Source organism: Lemur catta, chromosome 2 (genome assembly GCF_020740605.2).
Source record: "Lemur catta isolate mLemCat1 chromosome 2, mLemCat1.pri, whole genome shotgun sequence".
Taxonomy (NCBI): domain Eukaryota; kingdom Metazoa; phylum Chordata; class Mammalia; order Primates; family Lemuridae; genus Lemur; species Lemur catta.
This window is the reverse complement of record NC_059129.1, coordinates 20,569,319-20,591,141: the sequence shown is the minus strand read 5'-3', so window position 1 is coordinate 20,591,141 and position 21,823 is coordinate 20,569,319. Positions and strand designations below refer to the sequence as shown.

The 21,823-nt window shown below is 49.5% G+C and overlaps 1 protein-coding gene across 16 annotated transcripts in view; it reads left to right on the top strand.

Moving 5' to 3' along the window:
* The window catches only part of IQCE (IQ motif containing E), a 58,768-nt gene that overhangs the window by 30,849 nt on the left and 6,096 nt on the right, over window positions 1-21,823 (top strand). For all 16 annotated transcript variants that reach the window (XR_006733398.1, XR_006733399.1, XR_006733397.1 and 13 more), the window contains 8 exons: window positions 1,033-1,238; window positions 2,936-3,040; window positions 4,678-4,768; window positions 9,732-9,902; window positions 14,185-14,208; window positions 19,222-19,332; window positions 19,868-19,989; window positions 20,986-21,083. Coding sequence is in view for 13 of the 16 variants with exons in the window: in XM_045543031.1 (XP_045398987.1) it covers window positions 1,033-1,238; window positions 2,936-3,040; window positions 4,678-4,768; window positions 9,732-9,902; window positions 14,185-14,208; window positions 19,222-19,332; window positions 19,868-19,989; window positions 20,986-21,083 (928 nt within the window). In the remaining 3 variants the exon portion in view is untranslated. The remainder of the gene's footprint in view (window positions 1-1,032; window positions 1,239-2,935; window positions 3,041-4,677; window positions 4,769-9,731; window positions 9,903-14,184; window positions 14,209-19,221; window positions 19,333-19,867; window positions 19,990-20,985; window positions 21,084-21,823) is intronic.

Genomic DNA, 21,823 nt, shown 5'->3' with positions numbered 1-21,823 from the left:
AGGATGCAAACCACAGCTGTCCACTAGCCGGCACAGCGTGCAAGCAGCAGAGTGGACTTCCCCAGGTCTAGACAAGGCCTGAAGGTGTGTCTCTCGGCCCTCGTCTTCTGGATGGCAAAGCCACATGCCTGCAGCACACATCTTTGGGCTTTTGTGTGGCCTCAGTGGATACCTGTGACCCTAAAGCCTTCAGCAGCCCAGCTTGGCACATACTTATTATGGGCTTTCCATTGCCAGTCATTCACCAGCCTGTTTTCCTCACTGCTTGTCTAATATATGAATTTGCAGAACACTGTTCATCACACTTTGCCAGCCAGAAAATTTGGGAAATTAACATTTTCTTATATCCCCCATGTGACTTTGCAAACTAGGAATCAATCTGATTCTATTGGGATGGGCCAGAAGTGTTGACAGCTTTGTATTCTAAATATGAAGTTAGCGCTGTCTCTGTTGTTGGGCTAAGAGTAAACCTAGAGGAGAAAATGTTTTTTAAAAATAATTTTACATATTTATCAAGTAGAAAACTTAAGTTTTTATAAATATTCGGTATGTGAAAAGTAAACCTTGTTAGGAAATGGAAAGAACGCAGAGGTGGCTCAGAGTCCAGTGGGGAAGCATGTCCCAGCCGAGAGCACTGGGGGTGGCAGGGGGACACTGGGGGCTCAGGTCACTTTGCTGGCAAAACTGGAATAGCATTTGAAGTTGAAAACGTAAAGGTTGAAGGTTTCAGACATTCCAGGGAAATAGGGTGAGTGAGCACAAAGCAAGGTAGCTTCTGAATTCCCCTCGTGCTCTGCTTTCTCCGATTTATCTTGGATCTCTCTTCTGATCCAAGAGAGCTGTGCTGGGCAGTTGCTGTCCCAGTAGATTTGCCTCGGTTGGCATCTGCCAGGTACCTCGGTCACCCAGCTAGGCTTTTCCTGTGCCCCTGCAGCAGACTCGGTTCCCTTTGGTTGTCTCTCTTTTCTGGGTTTCATAAATGGAAAGTAAAAATGAGCAATGACATCTAACCAGTGCCTGTGTTGCCTCCAGAAAATCAGTTCTATGGAGAGCTCAAAATCACACGCCTCAGACCTGGCCAAATCCAATCCGCTGGCTCGTCCTGCATCAGGCTCCACGGTGCACAGACAGCCACGAGGGGACCAGGACCACCAGGAGGACCAGGAGCATCTCCAAGAGGCCATGAGAAACCTGACGGGGGAGCGGAATGCCCTGCAGATGCAGCTGCTGGAGAGAGAGTAGGTGCTCCTGGGGCCCAGGCCACGCCTCCGTTCCCCATGTAGACCGTTGCTAGGGTTACACTGCTATGAATTTGGGGAAATGCTTAGCTCATAATAGTTATTACATGAATATTTTTATACAGTTCTAAAACTCCTTACATTTCAGTTGTGAAATAAAGGCAGCATTAGTGATACAAAGAAGATGCTAACTGCCTGTATTATGTTGCCCTAAGTATGGGCAGGAGCACCATTTAAATCTTTACACTGAATTCCAGAGGGATCTTCAAATTGTTTGTTACAGAGGAACTTACTTTCATTGATTTGTGCAAAGTCAATTAAATCTTAAGCAGAGTGGTTTTAAAATTTAGTAGTAAGTTTATGACATATGATCTATATATCAAATAAGATGTAAATGCTGTAAAATATTCAGTGCAACCCTGAGAGTTGGAAAGGCCAAGCCTTGCTGTGTGTTCTTTGGTTTTGTGATCTGTAGCTCACTTAAAATTCGGCCTGGCTCTTGCCTCCCTGCTGTTTGCTGTAGCTTCTTTAGTTCTCTAGCTCTGTCACGAGGAAGCCAACCCCAACCCTCGTCTGAGATGACTGAGATGACATTTCTCTCTCCGGTTTGCAAGAACTGCAGTGACTTGCTACTCAGAGTGTTCTGTGAAGCCAGTAGCATCAGTGTCACCTGGCAGCAGGTTAGAAATGCAGGATCTCAGGCCCCGGCCCAGCCTCTCTGACCCACGCTCTGTGCCTAGTGAGACCCTAGGTGGCCTGTGTGCACGCCAGGTCTGAGAGGATTCTGCAGTGCTCTCAGCCTGCTAAGTCCTGCTACCTGCTGTTCACAGCAGAGGCGGATTCCTCCACACTCGCCTGTGTCTCCCCTCAATCAAAGTCTCACGGTGCATGTGTGTACATTGATAGGTTCTTCGTAAAAATTAGTATTTCATGATAAGGTTTTATAATTAAGCTAGTCATACTGAAAGGTAAATACTTCTGAAATTCTCCATTAAGCTATCAAGTGACATGACACTAGCTACCCTTTATTGAGCCCTTACTATGTTAGGGGCACTCTGCTAAACACTCAATGAGTTTTATCTCATTTAATGTGGAGATTAAGGAGCACCTTGAAAAGTTAGGTCACACAAACAGTAAGCAGTGGATCTGAGGTTCAGCCAGAGGTCTCCTCTAAAGTGAGTTTGTGGCCACTGGGCCATGCATGGGACTTGAGAAAACCCATCTGGGAGGGTCCAGCCGGAGGTGCCTGGGTAGCATGCCCTGTCCTCAGGCTTGGTGCAGGCAGCACCACAGTCTAGGCCAGGACAGGTCCCCCCTGTGCTCAGACCCTGCACTCACCTCCAGCACACATGTGGTGGGCGTGAGCTGTGTGCTGAGTTGTGTGACTGCTACACTGGTGTCTCCTGCTCAGTCTGTGGGGCCCGAGGGGGAAGGACTCAGCTGGTTTTACTCCCGTCAGTCCCCGACCTGACAGTCCCTCGCACACAGTAGGTGCTCAGTAAATGGGGGTCAGGACCCTCAGTTCTGTTCTTGGCTCTAAGTGATTAGAATAAGGACTGCTCTTGAGCCTTCTGCCCTGTCATCCACGGTCCTAAGGAAGGGAGTTGAGCAACATTATTTTCCTGAAGCGTCCTCCTGCTGTATGACGACCTTTCGCTTTAGTGAACACTGCAACGTCCCTGGTTCTGTGTCCTCAGGCTGGAAGTGAAGCAGCTGCTGCAGACGAAGGCTGACTTGGAGAAGGAGCTGGAAAATGCGAGGGAAGACAAGGAGGAGAGAAGAGAACGAGAGGAGGCTTTGAAGTAAGTGACCTGAGGTAGCGTTCTGAAGAGAATTGCACATTGCAGACTCTTCCTGCTGCCACGTGCGGCCCCTCCCAGCCCCCTGCTCTCAGCATCACTTCCAGAGTGGTTTTTATGAAGGTCATACTCCTCTTCCTAAAATCGTTCAGTGGTTTTCTGTGACCTTCAGAGTGAAAACCCAAACTCTGGAAAAAGGCTCTTCACGATTAGGCCCACGTTTGCCTGTTTGGCACACGGCCAGCCCCTCGCGATTCACACCTCTGTGCTGGGCTCTGGTCAGGAAAACCAGGTTACGTCTTCAGGGGGGTGCCTCCCACGCTCCTCCGTAAGGGCGCTGGTCACAGAGCCAGCAGGTGGAACCGCCCCAGTGTCCCTCCACTGACGAATGACTAAACGAGCAGGTCTGTCCATGCAAAGGAATAACAAGGAAGGGAGCACTGACACACTCTGCAGTGCAGATGAACCTTGAAAACATGCGCAGCGAGAGAAGCCAGACACAAAATGCCACATAATGCATAATTCCATTTATATGAAATGTCCAGAACAGGCACACCCATAGAGACAGAAAGGAGAGTGCTGTTGGCAGGGTTTGGAGGAGGGGAAATGGGGAGTGACTACTAACAGGTAGAAGATTGCTTTTTGGGGTGACAGAAATGTTCTGGAATTAGGCCAGGCTCAGTGGCTCATGCCCATAATCATAGTACTTTGGGAGGCCAAGGCAGGAGGATCGCTTTAGGTCAGGAGTTCCAGACCAGCCCAAACAAGAGTGAGACCCCATCTCTACAAAAAATTTTAAAAATTAGCCAGGCATGGTGGTGCGCACCTATAGTCCCAGCTACTCAGGAGGCTGAGGCAGGAGGATGACTTGAGCCCATGAGTTTGAGGTTGCAGTGAGCTAAGCTGACGCCATGGCACTCCAGCCCAGGCAACAGAGATAGACTCTGTCTCAAAAAAAAAGGAAGAAAGAAATGTTCTAGAATTAGATAATACTAAAAACCACTGAATTATACACTAAAATAGTATATTTTATGTTATGAATTTTATCTCGATTTTTTTAAATGCATCAAAAACTAGATTAGGAATCTGAGCAGAAATATTTAGCACTGAGAATAATTAGTAAGACACAGATTACTGGAATGAATAGAACATTTCATTTTCAAAAGAAATGTGACTAAATTTTGTCAGAAGGCTGGAATTATAGTAAACCAGAAAGGGCAAGTATGCAAGATGAGTTATTTTTACTTTGCTTCAGTATCTGTAATAAGGACATAAATTATAATGCCTTCCATTCACATTATTTATTAAAAACCCCAGTGATACCTACTTATTTGTCATTCATGCAGTGAATGTTTTTTTTTTTTTTGAGTTCTTACATCATTTAAGGAAGGGTGCTGGGTCCTTGGAGTTCCCAGCCCTGCCCTCGTAGGGCATCCTGGGGGGAAGAGAAAGTGCTATTCTGCGGCAGGGTCTTTGGTACAGTTGGGTCCCCGCTAAGGGGCCCCATCGCTCAGGGAGACGTGGCTTCACCGGCTCTGTGCAGCGTCTGTCTGTCTAAACACAGCCTGCCCGTCGTACCATGCAATGGCCTTCATCACACAGCGGCAAGTAAAGTGTCATCTTTTCCCTTTCCACCTTAGAGAGGAAATTCAAACACTTATCAACAAGTTTCAAGAACTGCAAGAAATTAGGAAAGAAGAGAAAGATGATCCCGTGGAAACTACTCATGAGGTACAGTGTGGCTGTATTTTGTGTGGTCTCTGTTTAGACATGGCGGGACTTTCCACAGATACATGGTGGTCTGGTTGCTTTCATACCCAGAGGTTTTTCTGACCGTGACATTGACAACCCAATTTCCCTGTCATCACAGTCGATTTCTATAACTGAAGTCACAGGTAGAGAAGTCTGAAGTTCTGAATTAATTGATTGTCAGTGAATTGACTTCTCAAACTAATATTTGAGTCTTAGATAGTTGGGCTGGTGAATGAAGATCTTCCCCAAACCTCAAACATGCAAAAGGTTTAGTTGCACGGCAAGGGGTTGTCTACGGGGAAGGTGAGGAGGAGTTGGGAAGGGCCTGGAGTGGAAGGAACGAATACTTAACAAGGCCTCCTGCACTGACTGGACGTGCATTTTCTCCTCTTATGTGAGTTCCAGAATATTTTCTTACAAGGCCTCAAAGGACATGTGCTCCCCAGGCAGGGTTAAGTCTCCCGGTCCCTCCCTGCCTGTCAGTGAGCTTCTCACTTGTTCAGTGTTGAGTGATTGTTTGGTGAGGACCTTGCAGACAGCTGAGAGGTAACTCTAGGCTGACATGCTTTCCCTGCCCCTCCACTCCCTGGTGTATGTGGATGCCACGAGGGGGGGCTGAGGCGCAGTCTGTGGCTGTGAGGGTCCCCTAGCCCCTCTGCCTCCCTGGAGGGGCAGAGGCCACCCTCTGGTTCCTGCTGGACCAGTGCTACCTGCACTTGCACTTCAGGTGGCTAGCAGTGCCTCCTCACTAATCCTGGTTTCCTGTAAATGGATTCTTCAGATGACAGGTGTGATCTGATACCTGTTCAAACAAAAACCAAATAACTTTGGTGTTAAAATACTGCAGCTGCCCATCATGCAAATATGTGACAGATAGGACCAGCTGGTCTAGGACACGTTCACACTGAGCACACGTTAGAAGTGGGTAAGGAGTCTATTACAACAGCTTCTTTATGGTCCCGTTACTGTGACCCTTTTTCTGATTATTAAAGATCTGACTAATACCTGGGATTCCACCAGGATGTCAGGTCTTTACCTTGACCACTCATTTTAGCCATGAGGTTCTGTTTCAGAAAACCACTCCCTGTTCTGGTGGCAAGTGTCCAGTAGAGCTTCTTGGCCTCTGGGAGCACGGGGCGTCATGGGGCTGTGGGAGGCACCATGTGCTGGCGGTCGGAACAGAAGTGTGGGGCCTTGTTTTGTTGTGACTCTGGGCTGGCTCTCTCAGCTGGATTCCTAATATAGCCTCTCATGTACACATGAGACTGTGTGTACTTTTAAAAGTGAGAGGCCGGGTAAGGTGGCTCATGCCTGTAATCCTAGCACTCTGGGAGGCCGAAGTGGGAGGATCGCTCGAGGTCAGGAGTTCGAGACCAGCCTGAGCAAGAGCAAGACCCCGTCTCTACTAAAAATAGAAAGAAATTAGCTGGACAACTAAAAAAAATATATATATATATAGAAAAAATTAGCCGGGCATGGTGGCTCATGTCTGTAGTCCCAGCTACTGGGGAGGCTGAGGCAGGAGGATTGCTTGAGCCCAGGAGTCTGAGGTTGCCCTGAGCTAGGCTGACGCCATGGCCCTCTAGCCTGGGCAACAGAGCAAGATTCTGCCTCAAAAAAAAAAAAAAAAGTTAAAGAATTTGGAAAAGCTGATTAGCACATTTTTAATTACAAATGGAGACAAACCACAACACTGACAGTTAGGAAAAAAAAAGAAAGTGTTTTCACGCTGTGCGCTAATTGGGTCCCACACAGGTAGTCCAGTGACCTTGGTTCTGGCAGCTCTTCTGGCCAAGTGTGAGGGGTGGACAATGTGAGCCCGTCTCGATCCCTGCAGAAAAGTATTTTTTACTCTCAGTAAAGTATATTTTTTGTCCTTTCCTGTGGGTGTGTTTCTGTGGTGGTTTTTCTAGCACTTTGGGTAATGTTCTCAGTGACACAGAGTCACTGTCCCAGCATCCAGGGAATTAGCCACTGTCCATGTGACCATCACTCTTCACGAGACCTTGTGCTTACCTGAATGTCTACGCTGTCTGCCCAGCTGAATATGACCCCAGGTGATGTCTTCCTGGGGACCTCATTCTTGCCCAGTGGCACTTTGTGACAGAGAGCTGGGCTTGAGTTCTCTGGACTCTGTGTCACCATCAGGCATTATTAGACTCTCTCCCACATGGGGTGCTGGTGGGGACCTTCGAGTTGCAGGGCTTACTGACATGACTTGTCTCCTGGCGCCCCGACCCCTGAGAGTGCTCAACAATAAGTAAGTGTAGGTGTTTCTGCCTATGTTTTAAACTTGCCACTCAAAGTCATATATCCCTTAGGGAGAATGTTTTCCACATACATCAGAATTGGAAAGAGCGACTTTGTTTATGGAGTCTATCTGGTTGTTGAAGACTCCTCTTTCTCCTTGGCTACTCAGGTTTTCTTTAGATCCTTAAAACCAAAGAAAAACAAGTTTATCCTGTTGTGTTATTGACATGTTGATTTGAAGACAGAAAAGATGTCTTAGCACAGATTTCCCCCGGGTGCTAATTGGACACAAATCCAATCAGGAAAGATCCCTTGTCCCTCTTAGCTCTGGTGTGTTCACTGCCTCAGCTCTAGCTCGGATGATGCCAGGTCCCCCCCTTCTTTGAGGGTCTTACTGAGGAGCTTGCTGCTTTCTCTGGGTCGGCTTCTGTAGTGTGGGATTTCAGTCCTCCACTAACACAGAGCAGAGTGGCCGTGTCCGCAGAAACTCCTGACAACAGGTACTTTCCGCCGGGAATGACGTCCTTACTCAGGTGTTCCCTTTCTCCTGACAGAGGCTTTAGGAGATTTTGCTTGGTGTCACAATTTTACGCGCTATTTTTTGTTTTGGCATCTTCTTGTATGACCTTGAGATTTTGTGTTCCTATGAATGACAGGAACAAATGAGAATCCCAGTTCTCCTCTCATTCTTTCAAAGAGAGAGGCCAGAGAACATGACCCATACTCTCTGCAGAGTCACCAGCACGTGGAAGTCCACGGCAGTCCTGCTGGCAGTGGGGGGACCACAGCAAACGAAAGAGCAGAGACGCGATAGTCATCACGCAGCGGTGGTGCGCCGGCCAGTGGGGTATTGTCTAGACAGCCATTGTGTTAGCACAGACAAAATAGATCTCTGCCTGTTGACACAGAGAGTGCCTGTGACCTATTGTTTGATGGAAATAATTCCCTCGTCCAAAAAAAAAGACACATAGCATTGATCCCTTTTTATTAAAAAACAAATTATACTTGGAAAAATGTCTGAAAGGACTGTCAAATATAGCTTCTTCCGTGTGGTGGCATTATAAGCATTTTTTAAAATTTCTTTTAATATTGTCTGAATTTTTCATAATAAGTATATATTAATATTAGCTTTTTTTTCCTGCTTAAAAACATTTTTATTTTAAAGAGAAAGAACAGTGGGCTTAATTAGTATTATCCACTGTCCTAAATATGGGACTCAGTTCTCAGCATTCATATGTGAATGGTTAACCGTAGGTTTAAATGGAGTGATGAGAGTCAGGTTTTTAACAGTTGCCTCAAGGCATTTGTAAACATATCAAAATTTAACTGTCTGCCAAGAGTTGTTTAAATAAATGTTCCTTTATGTTCCAAGTCACTGATTTTACCTTTTTGATCACATAGGCACTGGCCACACCTTGACAGATTATCTTGCTTTAATGGAACAAAGGTCTGAAAATGTGTTAGGATTGAGGGAAGGAGATGAGACTCTTCTTAGGATTATAAAATAGGACTGTTGAGGCTAAGTATTGGGAATGTTGGCACGAAGTAACTTGGTGACACAACTAAAAAGAACTGACAAAGCCGGCTGTGTTAAAATGTACCCAGATTTGTCTTCATCAGGGATGTCAACACACATAGACATGGAAATGACTGTCACAGGACATTTGTACTCATGGGTCCCTAGAAACAGGAGGCGGGCACGCGGGGCCTCAGGGGAAGCACCGGGGGTGAGGGGAAGACATGGGAAGGGGGGTAGTGAGGATTGGCTGCCTGGAATCATTTCAGCGGGCTCTGGGCTGCAGGGGTGGTCTCTGGCTGTCCAGGACCTGGCCCTGGGGGACTGGGGCAGAGGAATTTTGCCTCCTTGCATGTGAAAACCAGATGGAGCAGGTGATTCTGAGTGCGGGCACTAGATTCGTTGGTTGCTTAGGAAAGTCGTGCTCTAAGGCAAGTCATTTACTCTCCAGGAATTGGCCCACCCTGGGAGGGGCATTCTCTCCAGGAGCAGCGAGGCTCTAGGATATCCAGGCATCATAAAATAGAGAAAATAAAAAACTAAATACACTGACTAATTCATTCTGGATGCATTTTGTTCAAGTCTCTTGGCAGGCCAGTGGTCCCAGGCGTTTTGCCCAGGTGTGGACTTTAGCAGTTTTGTGTGTGTCCCTCTCTCTGTTGAGGGCTTTCTGTAACAACTTGTGTCTCCACTGAGCTTGTATTTTTTATGTTAAAAAAATAGTCCAGTATTTTTATTTCTATTGAGAAGTGTCCTGTGGATAATAAATTTGGACCCCTAAGTGATAGATATTAATGTTATTTCGATGGTCGTAGTAGCAATTCCTGCTGCTTTCTACCTTAAAAACCAAGCTAGGAATATATTACCTTTTAATCTCAGAAATCCCATTTTTATAATACAGTATTAAACTTTAAAAAGATCAGAAAAGAACCCTAGAAAAACAGACAATTCTTGCAATAACAAAATGCGACTGACAGGAAATGTCACCCTCTCTCCCTCCCAGATAGAGTCTAGGGAGTTAAATGAAAAACACATCTAAATTTATGACTCCAGTGCAGCTCTTTACATGAATGATCTCGACTCCCCTGATAAGCTCTGCCGGCCGTCACGCCCAGTAACATCCTGCACCCTACCCTGATGTTCATCATTTTCTTTTACTCCTTCCATTTCCTGCAGACCCAAGAAGAGCTCCGAGCTTCCGCTCCCAACAGCAGGCACTCTGAGCCAGACTCGAATGCAGACTCGAGTGAGGAGGGGCCCTTGCGGTCCCACCCCACCTGCACCAACGGGAGAAGAGACACTGCGGCCAGGACCCTGCAGGCCCAGTGGAAGTTGTACAAGCACAAGGTGAGGCTGTCTGGAGAGACCCAGGCACACACAGGAGTCACTTGTCCAGCTGCAGAAACGTTCATTCAGCCCGCGTTTACCTCTGACATGCCAGACTCTGTGCTAGGCGCTGTTGACATGTAGGAAAATGTAGGAAAGACAATATAAACAGCTAAAACTAATGCAGTGTGAATAGCGCTGGTGGAGGGAGAGGAGAGGGAGACCTGGAACCCTGGTGGTGGGACTCCCACTGGAGGGAGGGGGGCCAGGAGAGTTTAGGGAAGGGCCACCTTTCAGCTAGTCCTTGAAGGATGAGCACATGGAAGCAAGGCAATGGCTTGCTCTGGAACCTGACCTGTCACACAGCAGTGGGTGTCTCGGGAGGCTGGGTGGGTCACACAGAGCCTGACTTGGTTGTAACCCTGACGGACGTTCTGGAAACACTCGCCTGTCAGCCCTGAGCATAGGATTGAAGAGCTTCAGGGTACTTAGGTTGCTTGCTGAGAGCAACTGTGGAAAATTGTACACCGACAATCGTCAGCCCCTTTTCCGGGGTTCCCTGGGAGAAGGCGACTTGGAGGAGTGGTCCTTCTCAGTAGGAGTATGGAAAACCTGCTTCTCAGCAGACACCAACTGTGACTAACAGGCAGAAAGACCCCCATCCGAGCTAAGCACATATACCCCAGGCTCAGGGGCACATGAGGGGCTGTACATCTTCACTGGGTTGCTTGGGGCACGGGGGCGTAGTGGGGTGACAGGGAAATAGGGCTCCTTCCCTAAGCTCTTGGAGTGGCTGTCTAGGGACATGTGCCACTGAGGGTTTAGTCTTTAAAGATGGCATTTTCTTTATATGCTCTAAATGCTCTAATAAAAGATCTACCTAGTGTCATAAAAAACTTTACTGTCTTTTTTCCCCTAGTTAACCAAAGAAATAAAAACTGTAGAGTTCACTATTTGCCTGAATATGATAAGATCTTAGAGCAAGGTGTGGTTGCTCACACTGGTAGTCCTAGCACTTTGGGAGGCCAAGGTGGGAGGATCGCTTGAGGGCAGGAGTTCAAGACCAGCCTGGGCAACATAGTGAGATCCTCTGTCTCTACAACAAACAAAGAAATTAGCTGAACGTGGTGGTACGCACCTGTAGTCCCAGCTACTCAGGAGGCTGAGGCAGGAGGATCACTTGAGCCCAGGAGTTTGAGGCTACAGTGAGCTATGATGATGCCACTGCACTCCATCCTGGGCTGACAGAATAAGACTCTGTCTAAAAAGAAAAAAAAAAAATTATAGAAATTGGCTCACACACACACATAAAAGATCTTAGCCGCAGCAGATTACCATTGGAGGTTTTTTTTTAATCATCATATCTTCCTAGCTTTTATTATGAAAGTTTTCAAAATGTACAGAAAAATTTAAAGAATTTAGTATATTCAGCAATGAACTCTACTCATTCTTTCCACCACTCTGATTCAACCATAGTTAACATTTAGCCCTATTTCTTTTTTTCTATATATATGATTTTTTTCCAGAACTATTTGAAAGTAAATTTTAGACATTATGAAATATCAGCATATATCTTCTAAGAAAAAGAACATTCTTCTACTTAACTGCAATACCATTATTATACCTGGAAATTTAACAATAATTTTTTATCAGCATGTATATAATATTTCTATTCAAATTTCTCCAGATGTTCCAAGATGCCATTTATAGCTGTCTGTTTCACGCCAGGGTCCAGGCAGGTTGGATGATGATGCACACCCAGCCCAAGCCTTGTGTCCTGTGGTTGAAGTCTCCTTAGCTTGGGTTACAGCAGCCCCTGCCTTTTCTTCTTGTTAAAGATATTTTCTTTTTGAAGAGAACAGCCTGGTATCTTACAGAATGTTCCATATCCTGGATCCGATTGTCTCCTTGTGATGTCATTTGACTTGCTCCTCTGTCCCTTTTATTTCCTATAAAGGTCTGCAGGCTTGATTCAATTCAGGTTAAACATTTTGGGCAGGAATCTCTCATATTGAGGCTGTGTAATACCACATCACCTCAAGACACAAGTGAGGTCAGCTTGTCCCGTTTGTGTTTCTAACTTTGATTGCTTAAGGTCGTGGCTGCTAACTTGTGCCATTGTAAAGAAACAGTTTTCCCTTGGGAACTGTCTGGCAATCTGTAGAGGGTGAGTGTGGCCTTAGCCAGCGTCCTGTCCCAGGCTTTCCCCTGGTGGGCTTTAGTGTCCTTCACAGAGCCTTACTCAGGCAGTGATCTCAGATAATGGCAGAAGCGCGGCTGTTTTCAAATCCCATCCTTCTACCTAGCAGCTGTTCTCTTCTGTAAAGCAGGCTCCTTATTGGCAGGCATGACTCCAGCTCCTCCTGGAAAGGCAGGTAAATGCTTAGCTCTTTCCCTGCAAGCACTAAGTAGACTCTGGTTTCAGAGTAAGGAGACAAGTGAGTGTCTCTCTGTCTCTCTCTCTCTCTTTCTCTTTTTCAGGTGTGGGAGCATTACTGTGGACTAAACAGTTTTAATTTATTCAATCTTTTAAAATGAATTACAGTCCTTATTGTTTTTACTGTTCATATTGTCCTGAATGTGGCCAAGCCAGGTGTGGTGGCGTGTACCTGTAGTCCCAGCAACTCTGGAGGCTGAGGCAGAAGGATCCCCTGAGTGCAGGAGTTCAAGGCCAGCCCAGGCAACATAGTGAGACACGTCTCAAAATCAAAAAAGAAAATATAAAAAGTGCCCAAGCAGGCCGGTGCTTTCCTTTCCTCAGACCTGGACTCTGCCGTTTCTGAGCCACTGGCTTTCCAGAAGCTATTTACCTGTTTGTACACTTCTTTTCCTCTCACCTTTCTTCTGCTCAGCCCTTTGCTTAATTAAAGAGATAAAACCCAAGTCAGTGCCGTGACAGCGCTGTCCTCACCCAGGGCTCGCTGTGCCCCACCCCTCCTGCTCACCACAGGCCCCCAGCACCTCAGCCCTCCCCCACTGGCTCCATGTCCCTGTCCCCTGTGCGTAGCTGGAGCATGGCTGACCTCTCAGCTCACAGGAACTGAGTCTCTTCTATTTTCATTTCAAGATTCTTCTTTAAAACAAATTCAAATGTGTGTGCCTCTGGGAAGATAAACTAATGCATCTGAAAGGCCACCTGATTAGAAGTCAGGATGCTGGAATTTAAGAAGTCTGGGGTCCTCTGGGTGCTCCTGTCCTCGTCTGCTCTCACCTCTCGGCTTCACGGTGGGGGTAGCTGGAGGCTTAAGTCCTCCAGGAAGACCATGAGTTCGCTGGAGCCCCTTCAATCTGCTGTACACCGCCCTCCCCAAAATAGCTAACCTGGGGAGGGACCGTCAGTGCCCCGGGGGCACCTTGACCTCATAGGCTTCAGTCAGCATGTGTCCAGCACACTGTGACTCACAAAGCCAATTTCTGTGGGTGTCCCCCAAATCCTGGCCAATATCTATCCTTACCTGCTGTTTGATACTATCTTTGCCACAGTCTTTATTGCTACTTCCATTAAGTGTCTGTTTCTTTGCCTCTGTTTTACATCCTGCTGGTCCTTATACTCAGTTTCCCTCGTCTCTCAAGGGGCAGATCCTTTTACTGTAACAAGTATGGCCACATACTCTGATCGATACTGAGAATCCCCTGGTGAATGTACGTGTCATCTAGTTGTGGTCGCTGAATGCCAGTAAATGCACGTTTATAATCTTAGCAGTCACACCTTGGAGAGACGTACGCTCCATTTACAGCTATAAAATGTGCATGCTCAGGGCCCCTCCCTGATGACTGTGGTTCAGCAAATCTCGGCTGCAGCCTGAGAAACTTTTTCCTAAGGCCTTGGTGATTCCGATGACAGTCCAACTTTGGAGGCCGGCAATGCAGACCCCTGGGTGGGGGTCCCCACTGTAGCATCTCCAGCAGGCAGTGTCCAACCTCTGAATTCTGGGACCCATCGGAGAGGACGTCTGCACTAGGATCACTTTCATTGTGAGAAAGGACCGTCTCTCATTGAGCTGAGTGACGTCCTCGGTGGCACAGGTTGGGCCTCATCGTGCCCTGCTGCCTGGGGACAGTGCCATTCACTGGGCACCCCTCCTGAGACTCTCCCTGCGGGATGTTGCCGTCCTCGTTATGTTTCCTGCTGTCATCTTCATTACACACGGGTTTGGTTCCCTCAGCATCAGCGAGGACAGAAGAGGTGGCAGGGCGTGTGCAGCCCCACGTTGACTTGTAGCAGCTCAAGTTCAAGGAATGGAAATGACTATGAAGAACTCACCCTTGTCATGCTAATTCATACTTTATTTCTTTATTTCAGAAAAGAAAAGCTGTTCTGGATGAGGTAAGCAAGATTTATTTCACCAATTTCAAAATACCTGTTTTTATGTTGCAGCAGAGTAACTGAGGGGACATTGAAAGACGCCCCAGTGCTCATTCTCATGAGCTCAAGCAGAGCCAGCACTGAGTGTTCGTGACGGAAGTGACAGAGACAGCAAGTAAACACGTGGATAGCTTCACACTCATCCTGCCCACACGCTTCCTCACCCCAGTTCTGTGTCGAGCAGTCTGACACAGGTGGACACACAGGTGGACAGGTCATTACGGCCCAGGTGGCAGGTGGTTTAGGGCTGAGACCAGGGCACTGTGGGGGCTGCTGGCCCTGCATATGAAGGCCAGGGGGACCCTGCCGGGGCGACGAGCGAGCTGGGCATCGCAGGACGAGTAAGAGCTCACTGGACGAGAAGGGAGGGACGGGGCATCCCGGGCAGAACTGGCAGGAGAAGGAGCAGCAGGTCTGTGTGACAGGCGTGGGGAGACTGGAGCGGAAGTTAGAGCAGATGGCAGGCTGGCACGTGCTACATGTGACTGGCAGAGCACTCATGGAGTTGTGAACAGCGCAGTTCCGAGCCATGACCCTCATTTAGTGAGGAGCTAAAAAGTACAATCTCTATTCTGTTGAAGTCTCGAAGGCCTCTCGAGCTCCCCTCTTCTGTCAGCTCCTCCTGGGGCAGCAGTGCGTCTCCACTTGGACCCAGGTCACTAGGAATGGGGGGGTTGCCAGGCTTCTCACTCCGCCTTCCTCCTCGTCTGGGCGCCCTCCTTAATCTCAGGACAGACCAGCCAGCCAGTCTCAAAACTCGAGCACTTTATCCTCTTCAGTCTGACAGCCAGTAGAAACGTGTGGTCAGCCTGCTGCCGGCCCCGCGGCCTGTGGTCGCAGGGAGGGAATGTTGGCACTTGATGTCCGAGTCACAGCAGCGTGAGTGCCCTCTGTCGGCAGGTTGCCAACTGCCCAGCTGGCCCACGACACCCCCCCCAGGAAGGTCCCCCATGTGCCGCTGTTCTTGTCCTCAGCCTCAGCACCTCAGCTCTGTAGTGGCCACCTCAGTGCTGGCCTCTTAGTCCCTGGACCTGCTGCTTTCAGGTGGTCTCACCCCCACCTCCTTCGTCACCTGCCCCTGTGGTCTCACCCTTGTCCTTACCAGTGTACAGCGACAGTTGCAGATATCTCTCTCTCTGACCTCCTTTCCCATCTTCTGGTTGCTCTTGTCCACCCAGGTACATGACTCAGGCAAAAATCTCATTCAATGGAGGTTTATTAAGCCAAGATTTTGAGGATGCGCCTGGGAAAAATACACACCACAGACAAGCTGTGGCTTGTGGGAAACTTCCGCGTTTTAAAGGCAACAGAGAGAAGGAAAAAGGCAGGAGGAGAGGGGGACTGATGAGGCAACGTGGTTACATTCTTGTGAGGCCCAGGAAATCTACATTTGACATACAGCGAGGGAGTGAAGGAAGCATCAGTTATGTAGCTGTCCCTGGGCAGGTGGAAGAGTGTCTGATGGTGCCTGGTCTCCAGTTGTGCTGCTGGAAGATACATGTGTAATCCACTATCAGTGCGGAATGGAACAGGCTTTGGTTTTAGGTGCTGGACATAGTACAGTTTGCACGTCCTTGCTTCTGGGAGGTCAGCAAGGAATGTCCTTAATGAATGACCTGTGGGGCCAGTTCTCACAGGTGCCTGAGGCTTTTACCTTCTCTTTGGCGTAAGGAGATGGGGGTGGCCCTGAGACTTTGATTTTCTTTTTAAGCTCCACTGTGCCCCCTACCTGCAGTTCTAAGGCCCTCCCTCGCCCCAAGATCTTCCACCTTTTTCCCCTGCCACGCCCTGCTCAGGTCCCTCACTTCCTCGTTACCAGCTGCAGCTCTAGCGTCTGGTGTCATCGTTCCTTCCCCAGCCCCCGTTATACTCCCTGGCAAGACCCGGTCCTTGGTGAAGTCCTCCCCCTGCTCTGCAGATGTACCTGGAGATGAGTGTGTGACCCCAGGCCTAGGGGCCTTCTGATCGGTTCATCCCCAGTCCCTGGGACAACCACATTATACTTCACTCTCCTCAAATCCCTAACTCCTCCCACTCTCAGCCGGCCACCTTGATTCTTGTCTCTCTGAGGAGCAGAAACAGCGAAAAGAGACCTGCCACCACAGTGACACACCACTGCACACCACCAGGACAGCCACAACCAAACCCGACAGTAACAAGTGTCGGCGAGGGTGTGGAGTCTAGGGCCTCACGCATTGCGGGTGGGAATGTGAAATGGCGCGGCCACTGGGAAAACAGTTGGCAGTTCCCCAAAAAGTTAAACAGCATTATCGCATGACCCAGAAATTACATTCCTAGGTGTACACCCAAGGAACTGAAAACAATTTTTCAAAACCAACTTGTACACAAATGTTTACAGCAGCACTATTTGTAACAGCCAGAAGGTGGAGACAACACACGTCCTCAGCTAGCAAGCGGGGAAGCAGAGTGGTGTGTCCATACAACGGGCTGGTTTTCAGCCATAAAAAGGAACGAATGTGGAGGAACCTCAAAAACATTACGCTAAGTGAAAGAAGCCGGACTCAAAAGGCCATATTGTATGATTCACTGATACGAAGTGTCTAGAATAGATAATGCCATAGAGACACGACAACCCAAAATAAATGACCGAGGCAGAGAACTCAATCCATGGAGGTTTGTTCACCCAAAGTTGAGGACGTGCCTGGGAAAAACACAGACCACAGACAAATCTGTGGCTGTTTTTCCAAAGGGGAGTTTGGGAGCATCAGGATTTAAGGGGGTGGAGGGGAGCAGTAAGGCAAATTGCATTCTCATGAGGACCAGGAAATTTGCATCTTACTTAAGATGAGGCCATTGTTAGAAGAGAAAAAGAGAGTGGGGGAAGCATAGTTACATAGCCCTGGGTGGGTGGAACAGTGCTTGATCCTGTCTTGTCTCTGTTCTGCACCTGGAAAGGTGAACTTGTACTTCATTATCAGTGTGGAGTCGAGCAGACTTCAGTTTCAGGAGCTGGACGTAGCCTGTGGACTGAAGTGACAATGTGCTGTCCTTGCTCGTGGGAGGGCAGCGCTTCACAGGCGCCCGAGGCCTTTTCCTTCTCTTTTGCATAAGGACTTGTAGGGAGTGATCCTGAAATTTTTATTTTCCTTTACAGACAGAAAGTGGCTTAGTGGTTGCTAGAGGCTGGGGACAGCTAGTGGGGGACAGGGTTGCCGTTCAGGGTGATGAAAAAGATGTGGAACTAGGCAGTGGTGATGGTCGTGCAACACAGTGAGTGTACTTATTGCCACTGAATTGTACACTTTAAAATAGTTAACATGGGACATTTGTTGTGTATTTTACCACAGTAGAAAAAAGTAAAAGGGGGAGAGAGACCTCCCTCGTTTTCCTTCTCCCACTGCCAAATCTGCTGATGTCCTGTTAAAATAAATACCTTTCCACGCTCTTACCCAAAGCTGACACCTCCCCAGGGCTCTAGAGCCCTCCCTGCCCATGCGGCGCTGTGCCTGGGCCCTGCTCACCCTTCCCCAACATTCCTGGAAAATTCCATGCATGTTCCTGCCACAGGACCTCTGCACTTGCTGCTCCTCTGCCTAGGAGGCTGTTTCTCCAGATGTCTGTCCTGCCCCCAGCTTTACTGAGGTCTCTGGTGGAACAGTGCCTCCTCAGAGACCCTTCCCTGCACGCCCACACTCCCCACCGCTCTCCAGCCCCAGGCCTGATAGGTTTTCCTTCCCCGCATTTATCCCCTGTCTCACATTGTGGTTGTTGTCATTGTCCCGTCAGCTGTAAGTTCCGTGGAGGCAGGACCGGCTCCATCTTTCCCACTGTGTCCCAAGCTCCTAGACTGCCAGCATGTGGCAGGCATTTGGTAAATATTGTCAGTGACTGGGTGATGAATGGGTCTGGACCCCTCAGTGGGCTGCACACCACGTGTAAACAGCAGGCGCTGTCTGCCGCTCTTGCTTGGCCTCCCCAGTGCCCTGCCCTCCACTCCGAGGTAAGGGTGACAGTGATACTGACTGGGGCCATAGAGAGGGTTGAGTCAGACGGTGTGTGCAGAGTACGTGGCGTGGGGGAAGCTCACCCCTTGCTGTGAATTTCTCCTGCTTTGGGAGGTGTGATCTCAGCAGCTGTTGCCCCGCCAGTGAGGCCACCCCGTAACTGGCAGCAGCTTTCCTGGAAGCCTTCTGGGTGACTCCAGATGGTCCCCGTACTTCCAGTGAGTTGTTGTCCTTAATCACTGATGTTGTCTCACCTTCCCTTGGCGTACTTGTTTCTTAACCTTACGTTTGTGACATTTCCTTCATTTTGCCTTCAAAAAAATACAAAGGTGTTCTCTTCCTTTGACGTTATGTGGGCTCCGTGGGCCTGTCATTCTCTCAAAGCGCCTGGGAGCTGCGAGGGTCCTGCCAAGCTGCGATGGCTTTCACCAAGGCTACAGGCAGATCGTTGAGAAAAGGGTACTTCCCCTGAACACAGAGCATTGACTTCAGAACTTGCGGGGCTCCCATTCACGCATGCTTCTTAAGAAAATATTTAAGATTAAGGTCAAAGGATAAATAATTCCCTTATGATCGTTGTAGAGATCTTTCTCTACCTTGCTTGACTTTAGAAGATGTATATGGAAAGTAGATGAAGGAGAATAAACTATTCCAACGTGGAATGAACTACCCCAACGTGAAAACATAACTATGTGTAAAATACAATTAATACCAGCAGCCAAATATGGTTGTGTTTGACAGCTGACTCATACACATTCCAGGACTCAGTTTACTGTGGCATCAGGCGTCTGTGCCTCCCTCTCCCTAGAGGATTAGTTTATTTCTCACCAGAGGAGACTGGGGAGAGTGAAAGAGAGAAAGCCTCTTTCCGAGACTCCCGTGACCGCGGCAGTGAGAGAAGTCGTCGTGTTCTCTGTCGCTGTAGCTCTTCCCTCTGGACTCTCCCCAGTCTCACCTGCCATAGCCCAGGGAATTCACATCTCTCTTCTTTCCCTCCTTTCCCTGCCAGGTGGCTGTAGTGCTTCAGGCAGCTTTCAGGGGACATCTGGCTCGGGCGAAGCTCTCAGCAAGCAAAGCATGTGACTCAGAACCTTCCAGCATGCCCAGCCTCCCAAATCAGGTAACCGGGAGGCGCTGGACACAGGCCTAGGAATTCTCTCTCCATTACTTCTTCTCTTAAACTTTACCAACCAAGCAAGCACAGGGCACTTTTCAGCCTTCGGGCCTCCTTTGCCCCGCAGGTGTGCCCTGTGCCCACCCTGTGCCCACTAGGTCAGGCAGCTGCAGCAGTTGGCAGGCCCTGGACGGATTTTGCTTTAGAGGCCGGATTGCTTTGAAGGGCTAAAGAATCAAGCACCATGTCTGTCTCGCACCGAAAGCAGCTTAAAAACTAATCAAGATAGATGCTTCCTGTGTCACTCCCTCCTCTATCAAAAAAAAAAGACAAGATGTTTGCTTTAAGGCTCTCTAGAGTTTAAAAGTTAAGAACGTGCAATCAAGAGGTTGCTAACTAACCAGCAGTAACGGGGGTGGGGGTGCCTGAAAGGGAAACCGCTCTTACTGCTCCCTGATGCCAGGGGGGCCGCAGGGGCCACCCCCCAGAAGCGGCAGAGCGTTGCCCAGCGGTTCTCTTCCCTGCTGTCGCCACGCCCCAGAGCTCTCCCACGTCCCGCATCCCGAGCCCCATCGCCCAGGCCGAGGGCAGCCCCAGGCAAGAGGAAGCCATCACTGTCATCCAGTCCGTCTTCCGGGCACACCTGGCCCGGGCCAGGCACAGGTGAGCTGGGGTCACGGGACACCTCTGTTCTTTGTCACAGGGGAATGCCCAGCACAGGCCCTGTGGGGGAGGCTGCCCACTGCAGGGTCAGCCTGTGCAGCGGGTGTGGGGGTGCAGTGGGCAGGTGGCTGAGCTGCAGCACAGGTGTGGGGCGGGCCACGCCTTCGGGTCCTCAGAAGACGCCTTCCTGGAGTCATTTCTCCGTACTGGGAGAAAACAAACAGAAGGGTTAGATGTATAGTTCAGGTAGCCGTCAGTTTGTGGCCCGGCTATTGGCTTGTGCTAATACCTTGTCCCCTTTTAAAGAAGAACGTGATGTGATCCCAGTGTTCAGGGCGACGCAGGTGTCATCAGAGGCCTTCCCACAGCAACACACGCTGGTCCTAAACAGTGACACTCCTGCTGGAGCTGCCAGTGTGTGTGTTAGGACCCTCTTGGTTGCAAACATCAGAAACCCTCTAAGTCAACTTGGGCAAAGGCTGGAGTTCGTAGTAAGGTGAAGGGATGGTCCCGCCTCACCGCACGTTGGGCCCCTCCTCCCTCCTGCCCTCCCGCCTTCTCAGCCTGCGTGCCAGAGGGCGACAGCGCCCGTCTCTGTTGAGTCTGCATCTCGTGATCCTGATTCCGTGTGACCTGGGATGGGTCAGGGGCTCAGCTGAGAAGGGGACCCCTCCCTGGGCAGTCGGCCACAGCTGGGAGGTGGAGAGCTGTACGGCCTGTCACCGTGTGCCCTGGGAATGGGGCAGCTGGCCCTACCCAGAGACCAGAGGGGGAAGGAAGTGTCTGTAGCCAGCTTATGGAAACCGTGCCGGCTCCACCTCAGCCTGTGCCCTGAGGAGAGGGACAGAGGACATGTGTCTTCACAGCCAGCCTCCTTCAGGACCCTGGGCGTGACTGGGGTAGTTCCCCCAGGCAAATTAGTGAGCTCTTCCTCGGCTCAGAGAGGTTTATATTCTTTAAAGTGCGAATCAACTGGAGTTTTCATCGTTTTTCCAGTGCTACCGGTAACGGGACCACCGCCGCCTGCGCTGAGAGGTCTGCTTCGGCCACACACGAAGAAACCTCCTCTCCGCACTTCCTTGCAGCTCCTCCTGGTAATTTCCCTCATTTTCCATTCTGACAAGGGGCAGATGGCCCCCTAAGGGTTCCGCCAAAAGGGTGGCCACCTTCCAGGGACCCGCCCATGATGTGAGGGAGGTTTGTTTCCCCGGCAGCTGCCCCTGAACTAAGTAACACCTTATGCTGGGAAGACCCTTGACCAGGCCTCCTTGTCCCAGCTGGTCCCTGTCCTTGGGACTGTAGTGGACAGAGAAGAGCCCAAGGGACTCCGTGAACTTGGCAGGCTAGAGACTGGTCTCCTGTCCGTGGCCTCCGGGCCACACAGTCTCAGCTTCCCGGACTTTGTGTCTTTATTTTCATTCTCAGTTCCAGCTGAAACGAGGTGGCTGCCTCCCTTGGGCCATTGTTTCTGCTGTTGGTTTGTGTTTTAAGTAAAACTTTGCTCGTATTTCTCTTTCTGCTTCATTAAAGTCCAGACACTGAGAGAAGAAATCCCGGGCACTGGCGGGGTGCTGCACCCGAGCCGTGAGGCCCCTGCTCTCCGCCCCGACACTCTGTGTGTTCCCCGGCGGGTCCCTGCCTGTCTCTGGGCTCAGGCCCCTCCTGTGCAAAATGGAGAATGGGGCCAGACGGCTGGAAAGTCACCCTCAGCCCCCAAAATCTATGATGCTGTGCGTGTGCTCCAGACTCGTCTTGCACAGCAGTGGGAAAGCCCTCGGCGGCACGTGCTCGCTGGGCCTGTTACTGTAACGCTGAGGATGGGTAGGGAGGCGCT